The sequence below is a fragment of the Leptodactylus fuscus genome, chromosome 9 (assembly GCF_031893055.1).
Source record: "Leptodactylus fuscus isolate aLepFus1 chromosome 9, aLepFus1.hap2, whole genome shotgun sequence".
Taxonomy (NCBI): domain Eukaryota; kingdom Metazoa; phylum Chordata; class Amphibia; order Anura; family Leptodactylidae; genus Leptodactylus; species Leptodactylus fuscus.
The window spans coordinates 58,589,814-58,613,254 of record NC_134273.1 but is presented as its reverse complement, the minus strand read 5'-3'; the positions used below and the strand labels follow the sequence as shown (position 1 = coordinate 58,613,254).

The following is a 23,441-nucleotide window of genomic DNA, read 5'->3' as shown; positions in this document are numbered from 1 at the left end:
TATACAAAGGTGGGATGATTCCTTTAACTGTATTAGTAATGGGCAACCAATCACATTATGGAGTCTGCAGGGGTAACTTTTGTTTCTTGCCTTATTCAATCCTTGTGCTCCTATTAGAGCCAGTTACAGAATGGAAATACAATCAGGTGAATAATTACATAGTTACATAGTAGATGAGGTTGTATGAAGACACAGGTCCATCAAGTCCAACCTATAACCCTACAATCTGCTGCAGTGTTGATCCAGAGGAAGGCATAAAACCCCATGAGGATTGTGCCAATTGCCGTATGTCTGGATAAAAAATTCCTTTCCGACTCCAATCCAATGGCAGTCAGTATAAAATCCTGAATCAACATGTCCTTAACAAAATCTAGAATACATAACCCGTAATATTGTTCTCTTCAAAAAAAGACATCCAGGCCCTCTTTGAACTTGTTCAATGAATCCACCATCACCACTTCCCAGGGCAGAGACTTCCATAGCCTCGCTGTTCTTACTGTGAAGAATCCCCTTCTATGTTTCTGGTGAAACCTTCTCTCCTCCAGACGTAGTGGATGTCCCCTTGTCACTGTCACTGGCCTAGGAGTAAACATATCATTAGAAAGTTCTTTGTATTGTCCCTTCATGTATTTGTACATTGTTATTAGACCTCTCCATAGACGTCTTTTCTCTAAACTGAATAACCCCAAGTTTGGTATCATTATGTATGTATAGAAACCTTTCTACATGTACAACGATAAACTCTAAGCTCCAAATACAGTGGCAGGCACATGTTCCTCATATAAGGTACCATGCCAAACCTTTGTACTTTCCACATGCAACCATATGCCCCTACTTTGAGTCTAGCATATAGTGCAGCCACATGTGCCACCTTATACACCTTGAATAGCGATCTGTATTTCCTCCTATATACAGTGCAGTCACATATGTCCTACTCATAAAGAGTGTACAATATAACAAGTACAACCAAACTACATGACAAATGAGACCTCGAGTGTCCAATCTGTGGTCTGCCCTTGGTTAACTCTAGCCTGGGCCAGCCACACATCAACCAATGGTCAGATTCACACTGCCCTTGGTGTCTGGCATGCCTACAGCCCTATTGGTATCTGTTGGAGGCTGAATGCAGTTATTAGCCATGTACGGATGTGTTATGAGGCATTAGACCATTTCCAGTCCATGCAGTCATAGGCCTTGGTGTAAATACTGTCGATGGTTTGTAACGCTCTTCTCTATTTGGGCAGATGCCAAGGCCCCAATGGTGCTTGCTCACTAGATGTTTAAACCCAGAACTGACATAAGAAAGCTTTGAAGAACTTTGGAAAAACATACTTTTCATGTCTGGTTAAATTATTTTTCTTTATTAAGTTAAAAAAAAATGACTGTCAGCCCGTTACCTTAATATATTATTGAGAAGCCTCAGGCTGCGAGGTTTAGAATAAATGCTGGAGGACGAATGTGAAGCTGTAAACAAGAATTTCTAAGAGCACATTTACAAACAGGAATTTTAAAGAAACACAACATAAAAAAGGTATAAAATGTATTTTCAAATCTCAGTTCTTCCTCCCTAAATCCTCTGGTTTCCTTTCATACAATTTTTTACAATTTTATTTTTTTTTTTAATGTAGATTGTGAGCCCCATATAGGGCTCACAATGTACTTTTTTTTTTCCTATCAGTATGTCTTTGTAGAATAGGAGAAAATCCACAAATGGGGAGAATATGCAAACTCCTTCCAGATTTTGCTCCTGGTGGGATACGAACCCAGGACTCCAGTGCTGCAATGCTAAACACTGAGCTACCATGTTGCCCCTGCCTTATATTACAATTAAAACTGAAAATTGATGCCCACTTTACATGGTGTCCAAAATACTGTAAAGCAAATCAAATCAAACAAGCTTTATTGGCACGTCCGAATAGACATTTGGCATTGCCAAAGCTAGTAAAGTGTGTGTGTGTGTGTGGGGGGGGAAGTTGGAGTCGGGGGGGGGGGGGGTGAATGGTGGGTATGGGGTGTTGGGGTGGTTGATTTGGGGTATGACTGTAACTAAACAGTAGTATCTTAAGTGTACCTAACACCAACAGAGAGCAATACACTACTGTATATGTACTAGATGTAAAGGGCAATGTGCTACATGTAATATGTACAGACAATAGTAATTGACATCAACAGCAGTAAAGTATACACAGCACATTAATGATCAGTTCACACAGAGTTTTTTGCAGGCTGATTTTGACACCTCCAGAATCGCCAGAAAAAAACGCCTCCCTTTATTTCAATTGGAGTCACTTGCAGTTTTCTTTTCCTTTAGCGATTTTTTTTTTTCAGCTAGTGAAAAAAAAAAAAAGCAACATGACCTATCTTCAGGCGGATTCCGCTGCTGAAGTCAGCCGTGGCATCTGTGGCTACAGACTCCCTCCTAATTAGGCCCTTTTATCCAGGCCTAATCACAAGTAGGGTGCCACGACGGAATGCCGAAGCAGTGCATCGGCATCCCATCGCGGCTAGCCGCACGAAAAAGCCATCGGTGGAAAAGGAGGAGGAATTTCTTCTTCCTTTTCTGTCATGTGAATGGAGAATAAGAGAGTGAGGCTAGACATTGTCATGATCTGGAGGTGCTGGGTGGTTGGCATAGGCACCGACTCCAAGGTAACAGTCCAAATATTGAGCTTTATTCAGTCCAACAAACAGTGGAATGTGCAGTAACAAAAGAAAATACAAAACAAACACCTGCCCGTCTTGGCTCTAACGAAACATAAATTGGTTGCCTCACCTAATAACAGAAATCAATTCAGATTGTCAGGTTCATCTCCAGATCTCCAGCAGTAGCAACCTCTGTGGTGGCTTTCCAGCCAAGTTCTGCCCAAAGTCTGTTCTCCCAGCAGACTTCTTATACCTCGCTAACAAGGAAAACCCTGTAAAGCTGAGTTGCTGCATGAGAGTCTACAAGATGTACTGGAGGAGATGGGAATGGCAAATCTCACTACCAACCTGCCTACCATTCCCTAAAAATCCAGCCCTTGTGCAGAGCACATAAACAATGCTCACCAAAGCCTAGCTGTTTGCTGAGAAACAACTTTTCTGGACTTTTACCATCTCACCCCCTCCAGCACTTTACCCGCCGTCGGCTTACAACGTGTATCTTTGTACTATATCTCACAGATGTACTACTAACCTGCCAACTGGATCTTCTTATGTCCTATGTTATATGGTGCTTCATATATACAGTAATTTACTACTAAAATGTATGACATTCCACTCTAAATCCAATGGCCAAATATAGATTTGATCCCGTATCTTCTTGAAAGGTTTTCAACAAGATTTTGTACTATGTCTGTGGGAACTTGTTGCCTATTCTTCCAGAGGAGCATTTGTGAGGTCAGACACAGATTTTTGGACAAGGGCCTGTCTCGCAATCTCCTTTATAGTTCATACCAAAAGTATTTACTAAAATTGAGGTTCATATTCCACAACATAACAGATGGAGGCCCAGGGGGAGTGCACCTATCACAGCCTTGTACTGCATCCCGGGTAAACTTGATGGGCATATGTCTTTATTTCAACCGTACTATATAATGATGTAGATAAACTGTAACATATAGTTCAGTCATATTTCTACAAACTGATTTTGTTCTACAGAAATAAACTTCACACTTTTACACCCATTCAACACATGGCATGAAAACTGTTTTTATGCACTGAGTATAATGTGCCGAACTTGTCCCTGCAATATCTCATTATTTAAAATGACTTTACCCTGGAAACGTGAGTAACAATTTTTCCGCAAGCTTGAGCCTTATTATTGGGAATCTTATGACAAACTACTAGCTAAATATTTATTAGACTGTACCCACGTATCAAGGCTGAAACAGTTATAACAACATTTACATTTTCCCATTTTGTGTATGTTTTTAAGGATGAAACATAACAGTAAGATACAGTATAATAAAGCAGTATTCAGACACAGCTCAGAAGCGTCCCCTGCACTAGTAAAGTCTGTTCCCATGCAGACTCCCAGATTGGGCAGAGGACTCCTGAATCCCTTCCATATTACAGCGTGAACTGGTGGCTGTGAAGTTTCCACTGGTCTCTGTCTCAGCTCTGTCCTCATCTCCATGATCAGTGCATAGAGAACACAGTAGTCCAAATGATTCTTCTTCTCCATTTAGTTACAGCCTGGAGACTCGAACACTTTGTAATGCAGTGGACACACGATGTACAGCTTTAACTCATTCTGTATTTTCCTCCAGAGATCTTAAAATTATTATTTTTTTTTTATCTGAGTTAACTAACCGAGATCCTTACAACCCCTTTGCTATTCAAGACCACCAATGGTGCTGACATAATCACCTTCAATGCTCTAACATTAACCTACTAAATGTCCTAGACCATCAGAGATACTGAAATACACTCATTCACTGCACTAGCCCACCAATGAAGCTGACATTACCATAGACTAGGAGGCATGTATATAAATTAGCCCCTTTATGTATCTAGACCACCAGGGATGTAGACCTTCACTGTGCTAGACCTCGATGCTCATTAATACTATTTACCTGGATGGGGATGTAGCCCTGTATTCCTCACTACTTTATACTGAAGCTAAAAGGGTGCTGTACATTTAGCGTTATTCAATGCGTTTCTGTATTGCACAACTTTAGCTATCCCTCAACTATTATAAGTAACTAGAGGGAGGACCCGGCTTCGCACGGGTATATTACATTTTATGTTTGTGTAGTGGCCCCATAAGAATTGTCCAATTTTGCATTGGTGTATTTTGTATGTGGTTTGTGTGTATGTCCATAAGCGTCGTGTGATTATGTGTATCTCATTTTGAATGTCAGTGAAAAACCTGTGATCAGTTGTTATGGATACCTGGAGTAAAGCTGTATCTAATCCTTCCCCATGTAGTACTGTGTTTAGATGCAAGTATCTAATCCTACGGCATGTGGTACTGTGTGCAGACGTGTGTATCTAATCCTATGGCGTGTACAACTGTGTGAAGACACGTGTATCTAATCCTCCCCTGTGTGGTATTGTGTGAAGAGGCGCGTATCTAATCCTACGGCGTGTGGAACTGTGTGTAGACGCCCGTATCCAATCCCCCAGCATGTGGTACTGTGTGCAGACGCGCGCATCTAATCCTATGGCATGTGGTAGTGTGTGTAGATGCGCGTATCTAATCCTCCCCCGTGTGGTACTGTGTGCAGACGCGCGTATCTAATCCTCCCCCGTGTGGTACTGTGTGCAGATGCGTGTATCTAATCCTCCCCCGTGTGGTACTGTGTGCGGAGACGCGTATCTAATTCTCTGACTTGTGGTACTGTTTGCAGAGGCATGTATCTAATCCTCCAAAGTGTGGTACTGTGTGCACACACACGTATCTAATCCTCCCCTGTGTGGTATTGTGTGAAGAGGCGCGTATCTAATCCTTCGGCGTGTGTAACTATGTGTAGATGCGCGTATCTAATCCTTCGGCATGTGGAACGTGCAGAAGTGCGTATTTAATCCTCTGGTGTGTGGGACTGTGTGCAGACCCGTGTATCTAATTCTACGGCATGTGGTACTGTGTGTAGACGCGCGTATCTAATCCTATGGCGTGTACAACTGTGTGAAGACACGTGTATCTAATCCTCCCCTTTATGGTATTGTGTGAAAAGGCACGTATCTAATCCTACGGCATGTGGTACTGTGTGCAGACGCGTGTATCTAATCCTATGGCGTGTACAACTGTGTGAAGACATATGTATCTAATCCTCCCCTGTGTGGTATTGTGTGAAGAGGCGCGTATCTAATCCTACGGCGTGTGGAACTGTGTGCAGACGCGTGTATCCAATCCCCCGGCATGTGGTACTGTGTGCAGACACGCGTATCTAATCCTACGGCATGTGGAACTGTGTGTAGACGCGCGTATCCAATCCCCCGGCATGTGGTACTGTGTGCAGACGCGCGTATCTAATCCTATGGCATGTGGTACTGTGTGCAGAGGCATGTGTCTAATCCTCCAAAGTGTGGTACTGTGTGCACACACACGTATCTAATCCTCCCCTGTGTGGTATTGTGTGAAGAGGCGCGTATCTAATCCTTCGGCGTGTGGAACTATGTGTAGACGCGCGTATCTAATCCTACTGCATGTGGTACTGTGTGCAGACGCGTGTATCTAATCCTATGCCGTGTACAAATATGTGCAGATGCGCGTATCTAATCCTCTGGAGTGTGGAACTGTGTGTAGACGCCTGTATCTAATCCTTCGGCATGTGGAACCGTGTGCAGACACACGTATCAAATCCTTCAGTGTGTGGAACTGTGTGCAGAAGTGCGTATTTAATCCTCTGGTGTGTGGGACTGTGTGCTGATCTGTGTATCTAATTCTACGGCATGTGGTACTGTGTGCAGACGCGTGTATCTAATCCTATGGTGTGTACAACTGTGTGAAGACACGTGTATCTAATCCTCCCCTGTGTGGTAGTGTGAAGAGGCGCGTATCTAATCCTACGGCATATGGTACTGTGTGCAGACGCGTGTATCTAATCCTATGGCGTGTACAACTGTGTGAAGACACGTGTATCTAATCCTCCCCTGTGTGGTAGTGTGAAGAGGCGCGTATCTAATCCTACGGCATATGGTACTGTGTGCAGACGCGTGTATCTAATCCTATGGCGTGTACAACTGTGTGAAGACACGTGTATCTAATCCTCCCCTGTGTGGTATTGTGTGAAGAGGCGCGTATCGAATCCTACGGCATGTGGTACTGTGTGCAGACGCGTGTATCTAATCCTATGGCGTGTACAACTGTGTGAAGACACGTGTATCTAATCCTCCCCTGTGTGGTACTGTGTGCAGACGCGTGTATGTAATCCTATGGCATGTGGTACTTTGTGTAGACGCGCGTATCTAATCCTCTGGAGTGTGGAACTGTGTGTAGACATGTGTAGCTAATCCTACGGCATGTGGTACTCTGTGCAGACGTGCGTATCTAATCCTCTGGAGTGTGGAACTGTGTGTAGACTCCTGTATCTAATCCTTCGGCATGTGGAACCGTGTGCAGACGCACTTATCTAATCCTTCAGTGTGTGGAACTGTGTGTAGAAGTGCGTATTTAATCCTCTGGTCTGTGGGACTGTGTGCAGACCCGTGTATCTAATCCTCTAACATGTGGTACTGTGTGCTGATCTGTGTATCTAATCCTGTGATGCGTGTATCTCAGTTTGGATATCAGTGTTGTATTGTGTATGTGGAGTGACCGTGTATATTGCAGTTGGAATATGAGTGAAAGTCTTGCAGGTTTGTATTGGCTAAGGGGGGGGGGGCACTGTGTTTGGAATGCTGTATCTCAGCAACGGTACGTCCGAGCGAGTTGGAGTCTCGTCTTAAACCTTCCCGGATATCTGAAGTGTCTCTGTACCAAATTTGGTGAAGATCGGTCCAGTCGTTTGGTTCGCATTAGAGCACAGACAGACAGACAGACAGACAGAAATTCATTTTTATAATATAGGGAGATTTACAATACTGTCCTTGGCACATCCAATTTATACTTGGCGACATTCAGTTTTTGCCATCTGGGGGACTGTAGCTCAAAGTGTGCACACCCACAATAACCTTTGATTGAATCACACCCCCATCTGGTTTTTAGCACACACCTTTTTGGGTATGTTCATCAATGTTCTGGCCACACACCTTTTTTGGGAACATGGTGGATATGGGATCATTCCACTGGATCTTGGTGACAAGCTCAGTTTGACATGGCAAGTATGGTTATGCTCCAGTGTGCTCGCTCTGAGACATTTGATTGAACATATGCCTGGAGAGCAGGGGTGTAACTTGAGTGAGTGCAGAGAAAGCAGTTGTACCGGAACCCAGGAGCCTTAGGGGGCCCATAAGCACTGGCATCAGTATTGATATTGCAGCTTCCATCTGGCCCATAAGCCAAGGAGACCCACAGATTACCCTAACCAGTCTAAGGTTGATTAAACTCCTCAGCACCCATAACCATCACTATCAAGAATTCGATGTTGGGTTGAGGTAGAGGGCCCTGGACAAAAGATTGCACTGGGGACCACAAGACTTTAGTTCCACCACTGCTGGAGAATGTATCAATCTGATCTGGGATAAAGACCAAAATCATTATAGTCCATAGTGAATGGATCATACAGAATACTGCCGTAACTTTAATTTATCTAACTTTTATTTATTTATATAATCCAGTTTTGCTCGTGATTCGTTTTGACAATTTCTCGTATATATATTTTTAGAGAAGGATATATTGTACCTTCATTTTGAGACAATAGATCTTAATTTCTTCGACTAAGCAATTCCAAAATTTTCTCCAACATTTCATTGGCCCATGCCTGTAGATTTATATTTGTCTAAACTTTCTATTACTGATATTAGGATTAGAACTAGGAATGTCAGATTATAATGTTCTTACTTTTTATCCAAGGCTGTTGTTATGAGTAAAGTGAAAATCACAAGAATCCTCAATGAATGATTACCTGACGTCCTTATTAGAGATGAGCGAACACTAAAATGTTCGAGGTTCGAAATTCGATTCGAACAGCCGCTCACTGTTCGAGTGTTCGAATGGGTTTCGAACCCCATTATAGTCTATGGGGAACATAAACTCGTTAAGGGGGAAACCCAAATTCGTGTCTGGAGGGTCACCAAGTCCACTATGACACCCCAGGAAATGATACCAACACCCTGGAATGACACTGGGACAGCAGGGGAAGCATGTCTGGGGGCATAAAAGTCACTTTATTTCATGGAAATCCCTGTCAGTTTGCGATTTTCGCAAGCTAACTTTTCCCCATAGAAATGCATTGGCCAGTGCTGATTGGCCAGAGTACGGAACTCGACCAATCAGCGCTGGCTCTGCTGGAGGAGGCGGAGTCTAAGATAGCTCCACACCAGTCTCCATTCAGGTCCGACCTTAGACTCCGCCTCCTCCGGCAGAGCCAGCGCTGATTGGCCGAAGGCTGGCCAATGCATTCCTATGCGAATGCAGACTTAGCAGTGCTGAGTCAGTTTTGCTCAACTACACATCTGATGCACACTCGGCACTGCTACATCAGATGTAGCAATCTGATGTAGCAGAGCCGAGGGTGCACTAGAACCCCTGTGCAAACTCAGTTCACGCTAATAGAATGCATTGGCCAGCGCTGATTGGCCAATGCATTCTATTAGCCCGATGAAGTAGAGCTGAATGTGTGTGCTAAGCACACACATTCAGCACTGCTTCATCAAGCCAATACAATGCATTAGCCAGTGCTGATTGGCCAGAGTACGGAATTCGGCCAATCAGCGCTGGCCAATGCATTCTATTAGCCCGATGAAGTAGAGCTGAATGTGTGTGCTAAGCACACACATTCAGCACTGCTTCATCAAGCCAATACAATGCATTAGCCAGTGCTGATTGGCCAGAGTACGGAATTCGGCCAATCAGCGCTGGCTCTGCTGGAGGAGGCGGAGTCTAAGGTCGCTCCACACCAGTCTCCATTCAGGTCCGACCTTAGACTCCGCCTCCTCCGGCAGAGCCAGCGCTGATTGGCCGAAGGCTGGCCAATGCATTCCTATGCGAATGCAGACTTAGCAGTGCTGAGTCAGTTTTGCTCAACTACACATCTGATGCACACTCGGCACTGCTACATCAGATGTAGCAATCTGATGTAGCAGAGCCGAGGGTGCACTAGAACCCCTGTGCAAACTCAGTTCACGCTAATAGAATGCATTGGCCAGCGCTGATTGGCCAATGCATTCTATTAGCCCGATGAAGTAGAGCTGAATGTGTGTGCTAAGCACACACATTCAGCACTGCTTCATCAAGCCAATACAATGCATTAGCCAGTGCTGATTGGCCAGAGTACGGAATTCGGCCAATCAGCGCTGGCCAATGCATTCTATTAGCCCGATGAAGTAGAGCTGAATGTGTGTGCTAAGCACACACATTCAGCTCTACTTCATCGGGCTAATAGAATGCATTGGCCAGCGCTGATTGGCCAGAGTACGGAACTCGACCAATCAGCGCTGGCTCTGCTGGAGGAGGCGGAGTCTAAGGTCGGACCTGAATGGAGACTGGTGTGGAGCGATCTTAGACTCCGCCTCCTCCAGCAGAGCCAGCGCTGATTGGCCGAATTCCGTACTCTGGCCAATCAGCACTGGCTAATGCATTGTATTGGCGTGATGAAGCAGTGCTGAATGTGTGTGCTTAGCACACACATTCAGCTCTACTTCATCGGGCTAATAGAATGCATTGGCCAGCGCTGATTGGCCGAATTCCGTACTCTGGCCAATCAGTGCTGGCCAATGCATTCTATTAGCTTGATGAAGCAGAGTGTGCACAAGGGTTCAAGCGCACCCTCGGCTCTGATGTAGGAGAGCCGAGGGTGCACTTGAACCCTTGTGCACCCTCAGCTCTGCTACATCAGAGCCGAGGGTGCGCTTGAACCCTTGTGCACACTCTGCTTCATCAAGCTAATAGAATGCATTGGCCAGCGCTGATTGGCCAATGTATTCTATTAGCCTGATGAAGTAGAGCTGAATGTGTGTGCTAAGCACACACATTCAGCTCTACTTCATCGGGCTAATAGAATGCATTGGCCAGCGCTGATTGGCCAGAGTACGGAACTCGACCAATCAGCGCTGGCTCTGCTGGAGGAGGCGGAGTCTAAGATCGCTCCACACCAGTCTCCATTCAGGTCCGACCTTAGACTCCGCCTCCTCCAGCAGAGCCAGCGCTGATTGGCCGAATTCCGTACTCTGGCCAATCAGCACTGGCTAATGCATTGTATTGGCTTGATGAAGCAGTGCTGAATGTGTGTGCTTAGCACACACATTCAGCTCTACTTCATCGGGCTAATAGAATGCATTGGCCAATCAGCGCTGGCCAATGCATTCTATTAGCGTGAACTGAGTTTGCACAGGGGTTCTAGTGCACCCTCGGCTCTGCTACATCAGATTGCTACATCTGATGTAGCAGTGCCGAGTGTGCATCAGATGTGTAGTTGAGCAAAACTGACTCAGCACTGCTAAGTCTCTGCATTCGCATAGGAATGCATTGGCCAGCCTTCGGCCAATCAGCGCTGGCTCTGCCGGAGGAGGCGGAGTCTAAGGTCGGACCTGAATGGAGACTGGTGTGGAGCGATCTTAGACTCCGCCTCCTCCAGCAGAGCCAGCGCTGATTGGTCGAGTTCCGTACTCTGGCCAATCAGCGCTGGCCAATGCATTCTATTAGCCCGATGAAGTAGAGCTGAATGTGTGTGCTTAGCACACACATTCAGCTCTACTTCATCAGGCTAATAGAATACATTGGCCAATCAGCGCTGGCCAATGCATTCTATTAGCTTGATGAAGCAGAGTGTGCACAAGGGTTCAAGCGCACCCTCGGCTCTGATGTAGCAGAGCTGAGGGTGCACAAGGGTTCAAGTGCACCCTCGGCTCTCCTACATCAGAGCCGAGGGTGCGCTTGAACCCTTGTGCAGCCTCGGCTCTGCTACATCAGAGCCGAGGGTGCGCTTGAACCCTTGTGCACACTCTGCTTCATCAAGCTAATAGAATGCATTGGCCAGCACTGATTGGCCAGAGTACGGAATTCGGCCAATCAGCGCTGGCCAATGCATCCCTATGGGAAAAAGTTTATCTCACAAAAATCACAATTACACACCCGATAGAGCCCCAAAAAGTTATTTTTAATAACATTCCCCCCTAAATAAAGGTTATCCCTAGCTATCCCTGCCTGTACAGCTATCCCTGTCTCATAGTCACAAAGTTCACATTCTCATATGACCCGGATTTGAAATCCACTATTCGTCTAAAATGGAGGTCACCTGATTTCGGCAGCCAATGACTTTTTCCAATTTTTTTCAATGCCCCCAGTGTCGTAGTTCCTGTCCCACCTCCCCTGCGCTGTTATTGGTGCAAAAAAGGCGCCAGGGAAGGTGGGAGGGGAATCGAATTTTGGCGCACTTTACCACGTGGTGTTCGATTCGATTCGAACATGGCGAACACCCTGATATCCGATCGAACATGTGTTCGATAGAACACTGTTCGCTCATCTCTAGTCCTTATCGATAAGATCCATCAAATGTCAAGCTGTGTGCTGTTACAGAAAAATATTGATTTTTCAGACAATAAACTCAAACCTGATATTTCTGTTTCCCTTTTTCTAGGGTGGAAAAGCCACAAGGTAGAAGAAGATTGATTCATATCAAGCACTAAGATAATCTCGTCTCCACACAGTCCTAACCTCAGATAAAGGATGCACTTTGGTTTATCATTTCTGCAATATAAAACTTCTCTTTTGTGGCAATTTTTTGAGAACTGATTTCTGGACATCAAAAACTAGTAAGACGACTACCATGAGATATACCAGAAGATCTAAAAGTAACACTCCATAGTCATTAACGTATTCCATGAATGTGTAATCTGAACCAACCAAGGTGAAGAATTTCCCAGTATCTTCCATTTTTATAAACTGATCTGCTGCTGAAACAAGGCCAATGAAATATAACCAATAAAAATTTCTTGGTTGGCAAAGGATGTTGGATCTCCATCCATATCCTGGACTTAATCGCACATATATAGTCATCAGTTGTGAATTGTAACAGTTAAATATCTTGGAGTTACTACCATTGTCAAGCAAGGACAAAAATTATCCGGTATGTACCTGTTCCTGGTGCTCAATCTCAACACCCTGTGGGTGGCAGTCTCCATAGCAATGCAGCATGGACACTACGATATGTGTAAGACTCAGACAAAATCTGATGAAGGCATAGTATGGGAATATATGGCTTGTCAACCAGAATCTAAGGACATGACGCAATTTCTAAAGGTTAGGCTTGATCCACCAAACAGTACCTGTGGAGACCCTCCAGAGCCCTTCTGTACAATGGTAAGAAGCCTAAACTATAAAATGTACTAATAAGCCAATGGAGTTATCTGTACTTTTAGTGGTCTGAAGGACTATCTACCTACAGAGCGTTCTTACCTATTTTATTAGCTTGACATATCCTAAGATGTATGGGGAGAGTTGTCCACCATTTCTAAAACTGAGAATGATTTTGTGATATTTTGGGTTGAGCCAATCTTGAGATTTTAAGATCGATTTTAAAATCCGATTTCCTATCATTTTCCAGCCGATCTCGATCGTGAAATTTGCTCAATCGCAGATCGGAATCCGATCTTTTCCGATCCCGATCCTCAACCCTAGTCAATGCTTCTCTATGGGAAAAGTCACTTTTAGGGTTGAGCCGATCTTGAGATAACCTCCGATCTTGATCCTGCTGGAAAAGATTGGGTCGGCATTCCGACCGTGATCGTGAAATTTTCTCGATCGCTGATCAGAATCCGATCTTTTCCGATCCTGATTACTCAACCCTAGTGCTATTCTGTCATGAGGTGTCTAACCTATGTGTTGTGAATTGTAGCCTGTGCCAGGCTATTATTTTGCATATGTTATGCCACATTAGATTCCTTAACCAAATTTGAGCTCAGGTAACGAGGGACATATACATCTATAGATGCCAAAAAAAAGTTCAGATATTGCATTTGGTAATGTGCATAATGGAGGTTTTGTTAGAGAATATCGATATGCAAAAAAAAGTTTAAAAGGAAAACTGCATTCAGTTGCTAGAGCAAAATATGTCCTTGGAATTTTTAACAAGCAACATATAAAATATGCACCAATGGATTAGGAAGGTATTATGTCTAGAAACTGATACATTAGGCTATGAATAAATTATAGCTAGAGTTTACTTTATATGGGTTAATCATCATGAGCGGCAGTCGGAGAAACCATTATATAAGCAAAATCCCGAGCTGTAGGAGGTTCTGTGTCTTTATGAAGAAACATACATTTTTAATTAAGTGAAAACTTAAAGGGAAGTGAACTAAATATTACTGTTTAGTCCTCTTAGTCGCGCTGTATAGTTCACATATAACTTGTACTATAACTTCTAACCCACTTTTCTTCTATAGAAAAGTACTCTATGATGTTATTATAGCTGGAGAACAAAAAAAAAAACATGTTACTTTTCGCTGCAGATTTTAGTCGCAGCATGTGGAAGAGATTTGTATAAATCTCATCCACTATGCTGCTACTGTAGATGGCAATGAGTTCATAGCCACTAATCCATTGGGTTCTCGCACCATGTGGCCCCGACCTTTATAAATCACAGAATCCAACTTTTCTCAAATTATTAAACAGATTTCTTTGGATTTCAGTAAATGTTGTATTGGCAGCATACAATTTTTTCTTGCGTAAAACATGTGCCCCAAACCCCATTTTGTGCTACGCTCGTCACATTTCAGGGCAGCCCAATGTATTTATTATAACTCATGCAAGTTAGATAGCCGGAGTTATAATGTCCGTTCCCAACAGGTATAGATCTCCATTCTGGTACCCAAGCATACCCGTGCTTTATGGAGAGGCCACAGCCACTTTATAAAACAGTTGGGCCTTTATTAAGACTGACATATCAATAGGGTGCTAGACGTCAAGGATGGCCACACTAGTAGGAAACCGTAATGTCCACTATGTTGCGTGATGAAGTAATGTAACCCGAGTATGGTGGGCAGCATCCACCGGCTTGTGACTTCCAAGTCGAACAGATCACAGGATAGGGTTTAGGGAAGTGACTTCCCAAACTTGAGCCCGGCTGTGCGCTCCCTCGGTGAAAGCAGGAGTTGGTACACAAAATAGTCATATAATGCAGATTTATTATTAAGAGATGTTCAGACTGATGTATGAAATGCCAGTCATAGTAAATCTGCCCCACTATATGTTACCAAATGTATAGAATAAGTATTGGGAAACCATAATTTTGGATATCAACTTGAATGATGTACTGAAGGGCATCCAGAAGAAAATGAAGACTGTCCTATAGTATTATTACTAGATTTCATGATGTCATGTATATGGCTATATTAAAAAAGGTAAATTCATAGCTGTCTCTTATAATTGCAGTGTTATAGTTTTTATTATTATCTAAAGACAGTTATACCCGAGGAACAGTGAGATCAGCTGTTGGGACACCCTTAGATCTGGAAAAAGAGGGGCCCCAAGTGCCCATTTTGGTGGTAATGGGCCACTGCTCTATTCACTTGTATGGCACTAGTGGAACTCATCATCCTGGAATCCCATAAAAGTGAGTGAAGTGGTGGCCGAACACTACTGCTTAATTCACCTGGTATTTGGGGCACTTGCAAACTCCTATTCTTGTCATAACTGGGATTCCAGCCATCAGAGGTTTTCTGGTTTTCTACTATCATGAGATACTTTTTGCTTCAAATCTTCAATTGCTGTCAGTAAATGGGCATACTCTGCTGTACGTCTGTAGGATCAAATCTACCCTGTTCATATTGGCTTATTACAGAGCTCACTACACTGATACACTGTAACAAGCCCTGCACTCATTTAAGTCGCAATGATCTGGAGGGGTTTTAAAGTGACTACACAGTCAGGAGCTTAAAGGGAACCTGTCACTTAAAGGGGTTGTCCCATCTCAAGGATCCTATCTATACTGCTAGCTTATGTGGATTTAAGACTTTTCCTAAATACATTGCTTCAGCAAAACTGCTTTGTTTGAGATTATTCACTTCATTGTTTACACTGTGTTTCCATAACCACAGACCTGGGGATGGTTTTATCTCTCCACCCAGGACAAGTAACAGGGAGGGAAGGGGGAGCTGAATACTCGGTGCTTGTAATTCTGAGCTCTTTATCTCTCTGCCCAAGACAAGTGATGTAGTTCCCTTCTCTCAGGGAAGGGAGGGGGAGCTGAGTGTTCGGAGCAGCTTGTATTTCTGAGCTGTTTATCTCCAACTATTCAAGTTATCTGTCAGCTGATTGAATTTTGCTGATAAGAGCTGAGACAGTGAGTCCATTAAACACAGACCTAAAAGTGAGTATATTGCAAGCTGACTTGCAGTCCTGTAGCATTTTTCTTTTTGCAGTCCTGTAGCATGTAAGTTTGGGATTCTCATCACCTAACAAATCCAGCTCTGCTACACCAGCTTCATATTGTGCATCTTCCGGTGATACTGTGCTAATTTATTTACAACCATTCCTCATTACTGACTGCAAACATGTACTGCTATGAAGAGAGTTAGCAGAGCTGGCTTTGTCTGTGAGATAGCAAGTGAAACCCTGCCCACCAATTTACCGAGAAAACCAGGGAGTGAACAGAGCACACAATCCTGCACGTGGTGAACAGGGGAGTTGGGAATACCCCTTTAAATTTGAGCACAAAACCACAACAGGTTCTTATGGACTGGTGATTGAGTGTGGGAAATATTCCTATATTATACCTGACTGTGCCAGGGATTAAAAAAAGGTTGTACTTACCTTGGAACAACAGTTCTTAAAGGGGCTCTATCATTGGGAAAAGTCATTTTTAACTAATCACATCCTTGCATAGCCTTTAGAAATGCTATTCCACACCTACCTTTAGTATGTAGATTCCCCCAGTGGTTTCTGAATAAGTCTGTTTTTATTCATATGCTAATGAGTTTCCAGCCAGCGTCTCTGCTATTATCTCCTATGTGTGTGTGCAAACAGGAAGCTGAGTCAGCAGCAGCAGCAGCAGCTGCCTGTGCATAGGAAACAATAGCAAAGGGGGATCACGATGCATCATGTACCAGTTTAATTAGCATATGAATAAAAACAGACTTATTCAGAAACCACTGAAGCAATTTACATACTAAAACTAGGTGTGGAATAGCCTTTCTAAAGGCTATGCAAGGGTGTGATTAGTTAAAAATTAATTTTCCCAATGATAGAGCCCCTTTAATGCATAACTTCATTGTGCATGCTCCCAATGTCTGGCGCATGTACCGTGAGGAAGTGGTGGACCTTCACAGTGTCACTGCAGAACTATCTGTGCAGTAGGAACAGCAGAGATCAGTCCACAAAGACTTACTGGACTTTTCTTTAGGGAAGCAAAAAGGCATACATGGCAGAACGTCTTTATATAGGGATATTTGGGACACTAAACCACCTTTTGGTAAGTCAGTGTCCCAAATTTAAGTGGTAATTTTCCTTATAAGAGAATTCCCATCTCAAGGATTCCATCTATACTGGTAACTTATGTAAATTGAAGACTTTTCCTAAATATATTACTTTAGAAATGCTGCTTTGTTTGCCTGCAATGTGAACTTATCCCTCCCATTGTTTACACAGTGTTGCTTTAACCACGGACCTGTGAGATGGGACAAGTGATGTCACTCACTCATTGCTCAGCTAGCAAAGAGACTGTTATTGCTCTATCTAAATACACAGATAACACTGAGTCCGTTCTCTACAAGCATATGCATATTATCTGACCTGCATAAATATTGTGATAATTCATAATATCAGCAAGGTGGGAGGAGATATACAGGAAGTGAGAAGAAGAGACGGCAAGCAAACTGCTGAAACACTGAGATGGGAATACCCCTTTAGGAATGATATTTAGTTGGTGGCTTAGTGTGCCAAATTTATATGATGGGTTCCCTTTAAAAATGATATATTTAAGTCAAGATCTACAAGGAATGATAACCTGCTATTGATTTTCCTATTATTCTGTTTTTTTTGGCTTTTTAACTCAGGTCCATTAACAACAGAATTCATGACTACAGGTTACTCCCAGTGCCTGCAGGACGTCTGAGGTTGTCTGAGACATGCCTCTTGGATCCCTATTAATTCAGGCTACTGCTTTAAAAAAATCGGCTTTTTATAAACCTAGAATATTTTCTTATATGTACCACAGGAGACGGATTGGTATTATACTGTATTATATACATTGAAATGATCTGCATGACTAATCTCCATTTTCGGTGCAGCTTTCTGTATAGGAGCAGCATGTCTGATAGACATCTATTGAGCAGATATTTATCAGTAGTCATGTATTGATTCGTTGTTCTGTAACAGAAAAGATCCTCGATCAGATTGGGACAATGTATATGAGGACACGGTAGACGCTTTATCAGTCAATCAGTTTCCTGACACCATCATCAGGATCCTGTGTCTTCAGGGCTGATTCAGCCAAGAAGATAATGGCTGAACATTGTCCTCTGCTATTCCATACCGGGTGACCCTTTAACAGACACCATACAGCCGTGCGCTATAATTGCCTTCAGAGCAATGCAGGGCAACCTGACATATAGTATTCTGGGGGCACCACATGGCACCCCCACATATCACATATATTACATTACATAGAAACCAATGTCAACAAATCCGAAAACAATCGTATGTAAGGACTTGTATCAAATTATCAGTGGAGATAAATGAGAAGACGTTGAAGCCGAGACCAGTTCCTACATATAAGTATTAGTTTTCCACTCGACATGCATTTAAGAGACACAAATACCCGAAAGATTTATGAATCCAGTTTTCTGCTGTGTTATCGGTGGCTAGGTCCAAACAGCAGTTATTCAGACTCCGTCTACCTTTTCCAGAAAAGGATGAAGAAATGTCCAGACAGGCTCAGCAGTCAAACAATCTTCTGCCTAGGTGTTAACTAGTATTCAATGCAAGGTCTAGAAATAGCCGCACATAGTGTAACGCTGCAACATGCTGGTTCTAATAAAATAAAGATTTTTATTATACTTACAAAGGTACCGTATAATTAAAAAGCTCTGCGGCACGCCTTATAGCATGTCTGACCCGGGGATCAGCTTCTTCCATGGTGTGCTATCAAGGCACGGGGTTACATAGTTAATAAGGCTGAAACGGCAGGTCCATCATGATCAACCTAGAATCCTACAGCGTTGATCCAGAGGAAGACAAAAACCTCCACTTACCCCATATAAGGGGAACATTCCTTCCTGACACAAAATTTGATAATCAGAGTAAATTCCAAAAATCTAGTTCCTATAAATTTGTAGTTTTATGTTTTGTTATTAGATAAAGGTCTATCCTTTTGTGAAAACTAACATGACATCAGCCATTACCAACTCCTGGAATCGGGCATATCATAGTTTGACCACTCGAAATGTAAAAAGCCCTTTTCTATATAAATACTAGAGATGAGCGAGTAGTGTTCGATCGAGTAGGTGTTTGATCGAATACTACGGTATTCGAAATACTCGTACTCGATCGAACACTACTAGCTGTTCGAAATTTAAGGTTCGATGCATAACCAGCGTTGATTGGCAGAATGCTATACATTCTGCCAATCAACGCTGGTTCTTCTCTTACCTTTCCGAAGTCCTTCTCCGCGCTGCGTCCCCGCATCTTCTTCCGGGGGGAATTCACTCTGCCTAGGCATCCGGCCTAGGCAGAGCCACCTGCGCATGCGCAGTCAGCTCTGCTCAGGCGTCGGACCGGGTGCCTAGGCAAAGTGAATTCCACCCGGAAGAGGACGCGGGAACCCTGCGCTGGGAGAAGACTTCAAGCAGAATCCAGCCCGACCGTCACTCGTGGACTTGGTAAGTATGATTTTATCGAATGTTGCCTACCCCTGAAACGAGCATTTCCCCTCATAGACTATAATGGGGTTCGAAATCCGTTCGAACAGTCGAACAGTGTGCGGCTGTTCGAATCGGATTTCGAACCTCATTTTAGTGTTCGCTCATCTCTAATAAATACCTAAACTGTTCCTTTGTGCACTTCTAGGACAGAAAGCAATGTGTGCCAGTTCTTTGTACTGACTATGTTTATATGTACAGTATACATGTAAGTCAGCCCAAGTAAGCCCAAGCAGCCCAAATTTTCTAGCATTTCATTATAAAAGTCTAATAATCTGCCTTTGAACTCTCTCTAGCTTTTTTATAATGTGTAGCCTAATACTAAATTCCATATTTGATATGTGGTCTTACAAATGAGTTATATAGGGGGAATATTACACTGGGATCCCTACTTTTATCCCTCTTTTTATACACCCTAAAATTGTATCTGCTTTTGCAGCTGCTGCTTGACACTGAGTACCATTGCTTGGCTGGTTTGTAACTAGAATACCAAAATCCTCCTATTGTTGTGTTGTCCCCGATATTATTTAACTTATTGTATATGCTATACTACAATTACTACATGTATTACTTTACTCTTATCAATGTTAAATTTCATCTGTCTTGTTCTTGCCCATGCCACTCCCTTTTATGGTCTTTTCATAATTTTTCACAGTTTTGTACCATCACAAAGGACTGTCACTATCCTTTTTCACCCCCCACGAGCGGTTTAACGTGAGAGGGCGCAGTCGCATCAGTGCCCACGAGCCTTAGGGGGCCATAAGCATTGGCATCAGTATTGAGATTGCAGCTTCCATCTGGCCCATAAGCCAAGGAGACCCACAGATTGCCCTAACCACACTAAGGTGGATTGAACTCCTTAGCACCCGTAACCATCACTATCAAGAATTTGCTGTAGGAATGAGGTAGGGGGACCCTGGACAAAAGATTGCATCGGGGCCCACAAGACTTTAGAGCCCCCCACGATCACTAAAAGAAGAAATGAAAGAGAATTGGATCTAACTCTGATCCTTGTGGTACTGTACGGATGACTTTAGCCAGTTCTGGATATGTAGCATTTACAATGACTCTTTCTTTTCCACCCCTTAACCAATTATTTACCCAGGTAATCTGTAGTTTTAGGGCAATGCTGTTGTATGAAATATTGTGATATCTAGATGGATTACATCAGCTACATGAGTCAGAAATCCATAGTTGTAGTTGCCTCCTCATAGAAATCAAGCATGTTAGATAGGTTTTTCGTGAACTCATTCTCTTACCAATTTTTTGGGCACTGTCTACTTTTGTAGTTCATTTCTCTCTTGAAGATATTCTGTGCCACAGATAAGGTAATAATTATGGGTGGATACACTTTATTAATATCCCCTTAGTAAGGGATAATTGATAAGCATGGGCTGAAATACTGGATGGTTGCAAATCATGAAAATAGGGGACAAGGGAATTCTGTATTCTAGATTCCATTTCATTCATGCCTATGGAGTTGCTGCCACTCGGCTATCTCAATAGAATCTAATAGCAATCCAATAGATATAAATGTAACACCATTGCTTATGGACAACCTGCCACTGCTTTCATATTGGGCATATGAGTTCTCAAGATCACTGTTGGTCCTAGCTACTACTCCCCAACCACTATCCACTATCTTGTGTTGTAGTAATAAAAATATATCTTTGTCGGGACAGGGACGTAGCAATCACTACGAGGTCCTTGTGTCTTGGGGAGCCCAGTGGCTTCTCTACAATAAAGGAAGACCCCAGTACTATAGATATTGCATGGTATCCATGGTAAGTGTGGGCAGAGTTAGAGATTTTGCATTGAGGTCCAGTCCCTTCAAGTTACACCTCTGCCAAGTGGTGACACGTCATTTGAGCATTTATGAACCAGTCACTGACTGTGCAGACCAAAGGTCAGGGAGGCCAAGAATCTGAATGGAGACTCCCTGCTGAATGGAGCAGTGAGTATATATATTTTGTTATTTAAAAGCCTTTGTGGATAGGAAAAAAAGACTTGTAACACCCCTTTAACGTAAAGCCATACAATAATATTTCAACAAAATGGGGACGAAATTAGGTCTTCAGTGCCAGTTTGCTCGAATCGTAGTGATAAAATATCGACCGAATGGTGGTGGAACCCCATGGACAAACATTAATTTGATTTACGCTGCTTAGCTGACATAGATTTCACTGTCTAGCACACAGATGGCTCCATATGTGCCACAAAATAGTGCAAAGCTGGAAACACAAACACTGATCCGTATGGTAGTCGATAGGGAGGCAGGGGTGAACCTACCTTTTTTGCCGCCCAAGGCGGATGACAGAAAGCCGCCCCCCCCCCCCCGGGAGGAGGGGGAGGGGCAGAGCGGAGGGGGCGGAGTGAAGGGGGCGGGACGGAGCGAAGGGGGGCATGGCGGAGCGGCGTTAGTAGGCAGAGAGCAGGCAGGGAGAGGACCTGAGCATGAGGGGAGGCCGCTGGAGCAGCGATGCATCCACAGGGCCTCCCAAATCCACCGCTCGCTTCCCGTACCGGGCTGCCGAGACGGTGATGCCAAGCCAGTCCAGGACAGCTTGTCCTGGACTGGCTTAGGTAAGCAAAAATGCCGCCCTACCACCCCCCCCGGGGTCCTGGCATAGCACCGCCTGAAGCGGGGTGTTGATAGGTAGTCCAAACATAAGACTCCCGTCTATGATGTCCACACACCCTTTAGTTTTGATCATCGAGAAGGAAGTGACCTTCCTCACATTGTGCCATGAGAGAAGATGCCCCTTGTGCAAACCAGTGCAGAGATGTTTATTACCGCTACAAATCTGATAACAGGTTCATGTTTGGACACTTTTAAAGTAAAGCAAAGTTACAATTTTGCTAGATTGCTGTGGCCAATACCATACTACTTTGCATCTTGGTTTTAATATACACCCTGAGTCCTCAACTGGTATTAGAGAAGATTAACGAAGACAAAGTCATTGCTGCCTATCACTTACCTAACAAGCTGTATCACCCCTACCAAAGAGTTAACCCTCCCGTCTCTTCTAAACCAAGTCTGCACTCATTTACACATCCATGCGGTTATTCAGTTAAGATGCAGGTGCCAATTTCCTCTCTTGACACAGTATGGATACGCTTGGTTGGCGAGCGCTCCTGTATTACAGCTGCTAAGTCTGCACTATTCATCACTCGAACATCTGTACATTGTGTGTAGAGAAGTAACGAGGCGTCCACACTGAGATAACTGGAAGCTAAAGTGCCACTTTCTGGGTGCTTTGTCTTGTGTTCAGTAGCTGTTAGTACTTAGGTGCCCGCAGGCATCCATTACATATGTTTATGTGCATGCTAGAAAGCTGGAGATCTTCTGTGCAGGATTCCTTTTTATATTGGCAATCTGTGGCACGCAACACATGGCGTTTGTGATTATATTTTCCACGTAGATGACGTTTTAAGAGCAGGTGTGAGTTTAATTAAGAATAAGAGAATGATAATGGAGGCTCCATAGGAATACGGCAGATAGCATTGTCTTTCGGATCTAGATCAGAACAGATCAGGGTGCGTGATGAATTATATTACGCTGTTACTCCTAAATCCGTCAGAGTAATATTCTACATCATAGTTTATCCTCCTTTTTAAAACCCTACCCTCAATAACTTAACCTCTTCCGGACCTCACATAAACTGTAACGTCCTTGCCGTCATCAGCAGCTGCACAAAATCGTAATGGGGATCCGTCGGGGATCAGATACTGGTAGAGCTGCTGGGTCCTACAAGACCCAGATCAGTTCGGCGGTCATGGGTAGGACACTGTATTCCTCCTGCAACTGGGACTAAGGTATCAGCCCCAGTTACAGGTGAAATCAGCCTGCCCACCAAAAAACAGTGATCAGATGTCCCCAAAGGTCTAGTATGACGTTATGGGGACACAATGTAAAATAAATATATAAATTGAATAGAAAAGTTTTAAAAAAAAATTAAGTAAAAAAAATAAATAATATAATATGCCAATACCACGCC

General features: G+C 43.5%; 1 protein-coding gene across 6 annotated transcripts in view; it reads left to right on the top strand.

The window, feature by feature from the left end:
* The window catches only part of NTNG1 (netrin G1), a 220,442-nt gene that overhangs the window by 11,891 nt on the left and 185,110 nt on the right, over positions 1 to 23,441 (top strand). For all 6 annotated transcript variants that reach the window (XM_075287714.1, XM_075287713.1, XM_075287709.1 and 3 more), the window contains exon 2: positions 12,165 to 12,886. In XM_075287714.1, coding sequence (XP_075143815.1) covers positions 12,656 to 12,886 — 231 coding nt within the window. In that variant the 5' untranslated portion in view covers positions 12,165 to 12,655. The remainder of the gene's footprint in view (positions 1 to 12,164; positions 12,887 to 23,441) is intronic.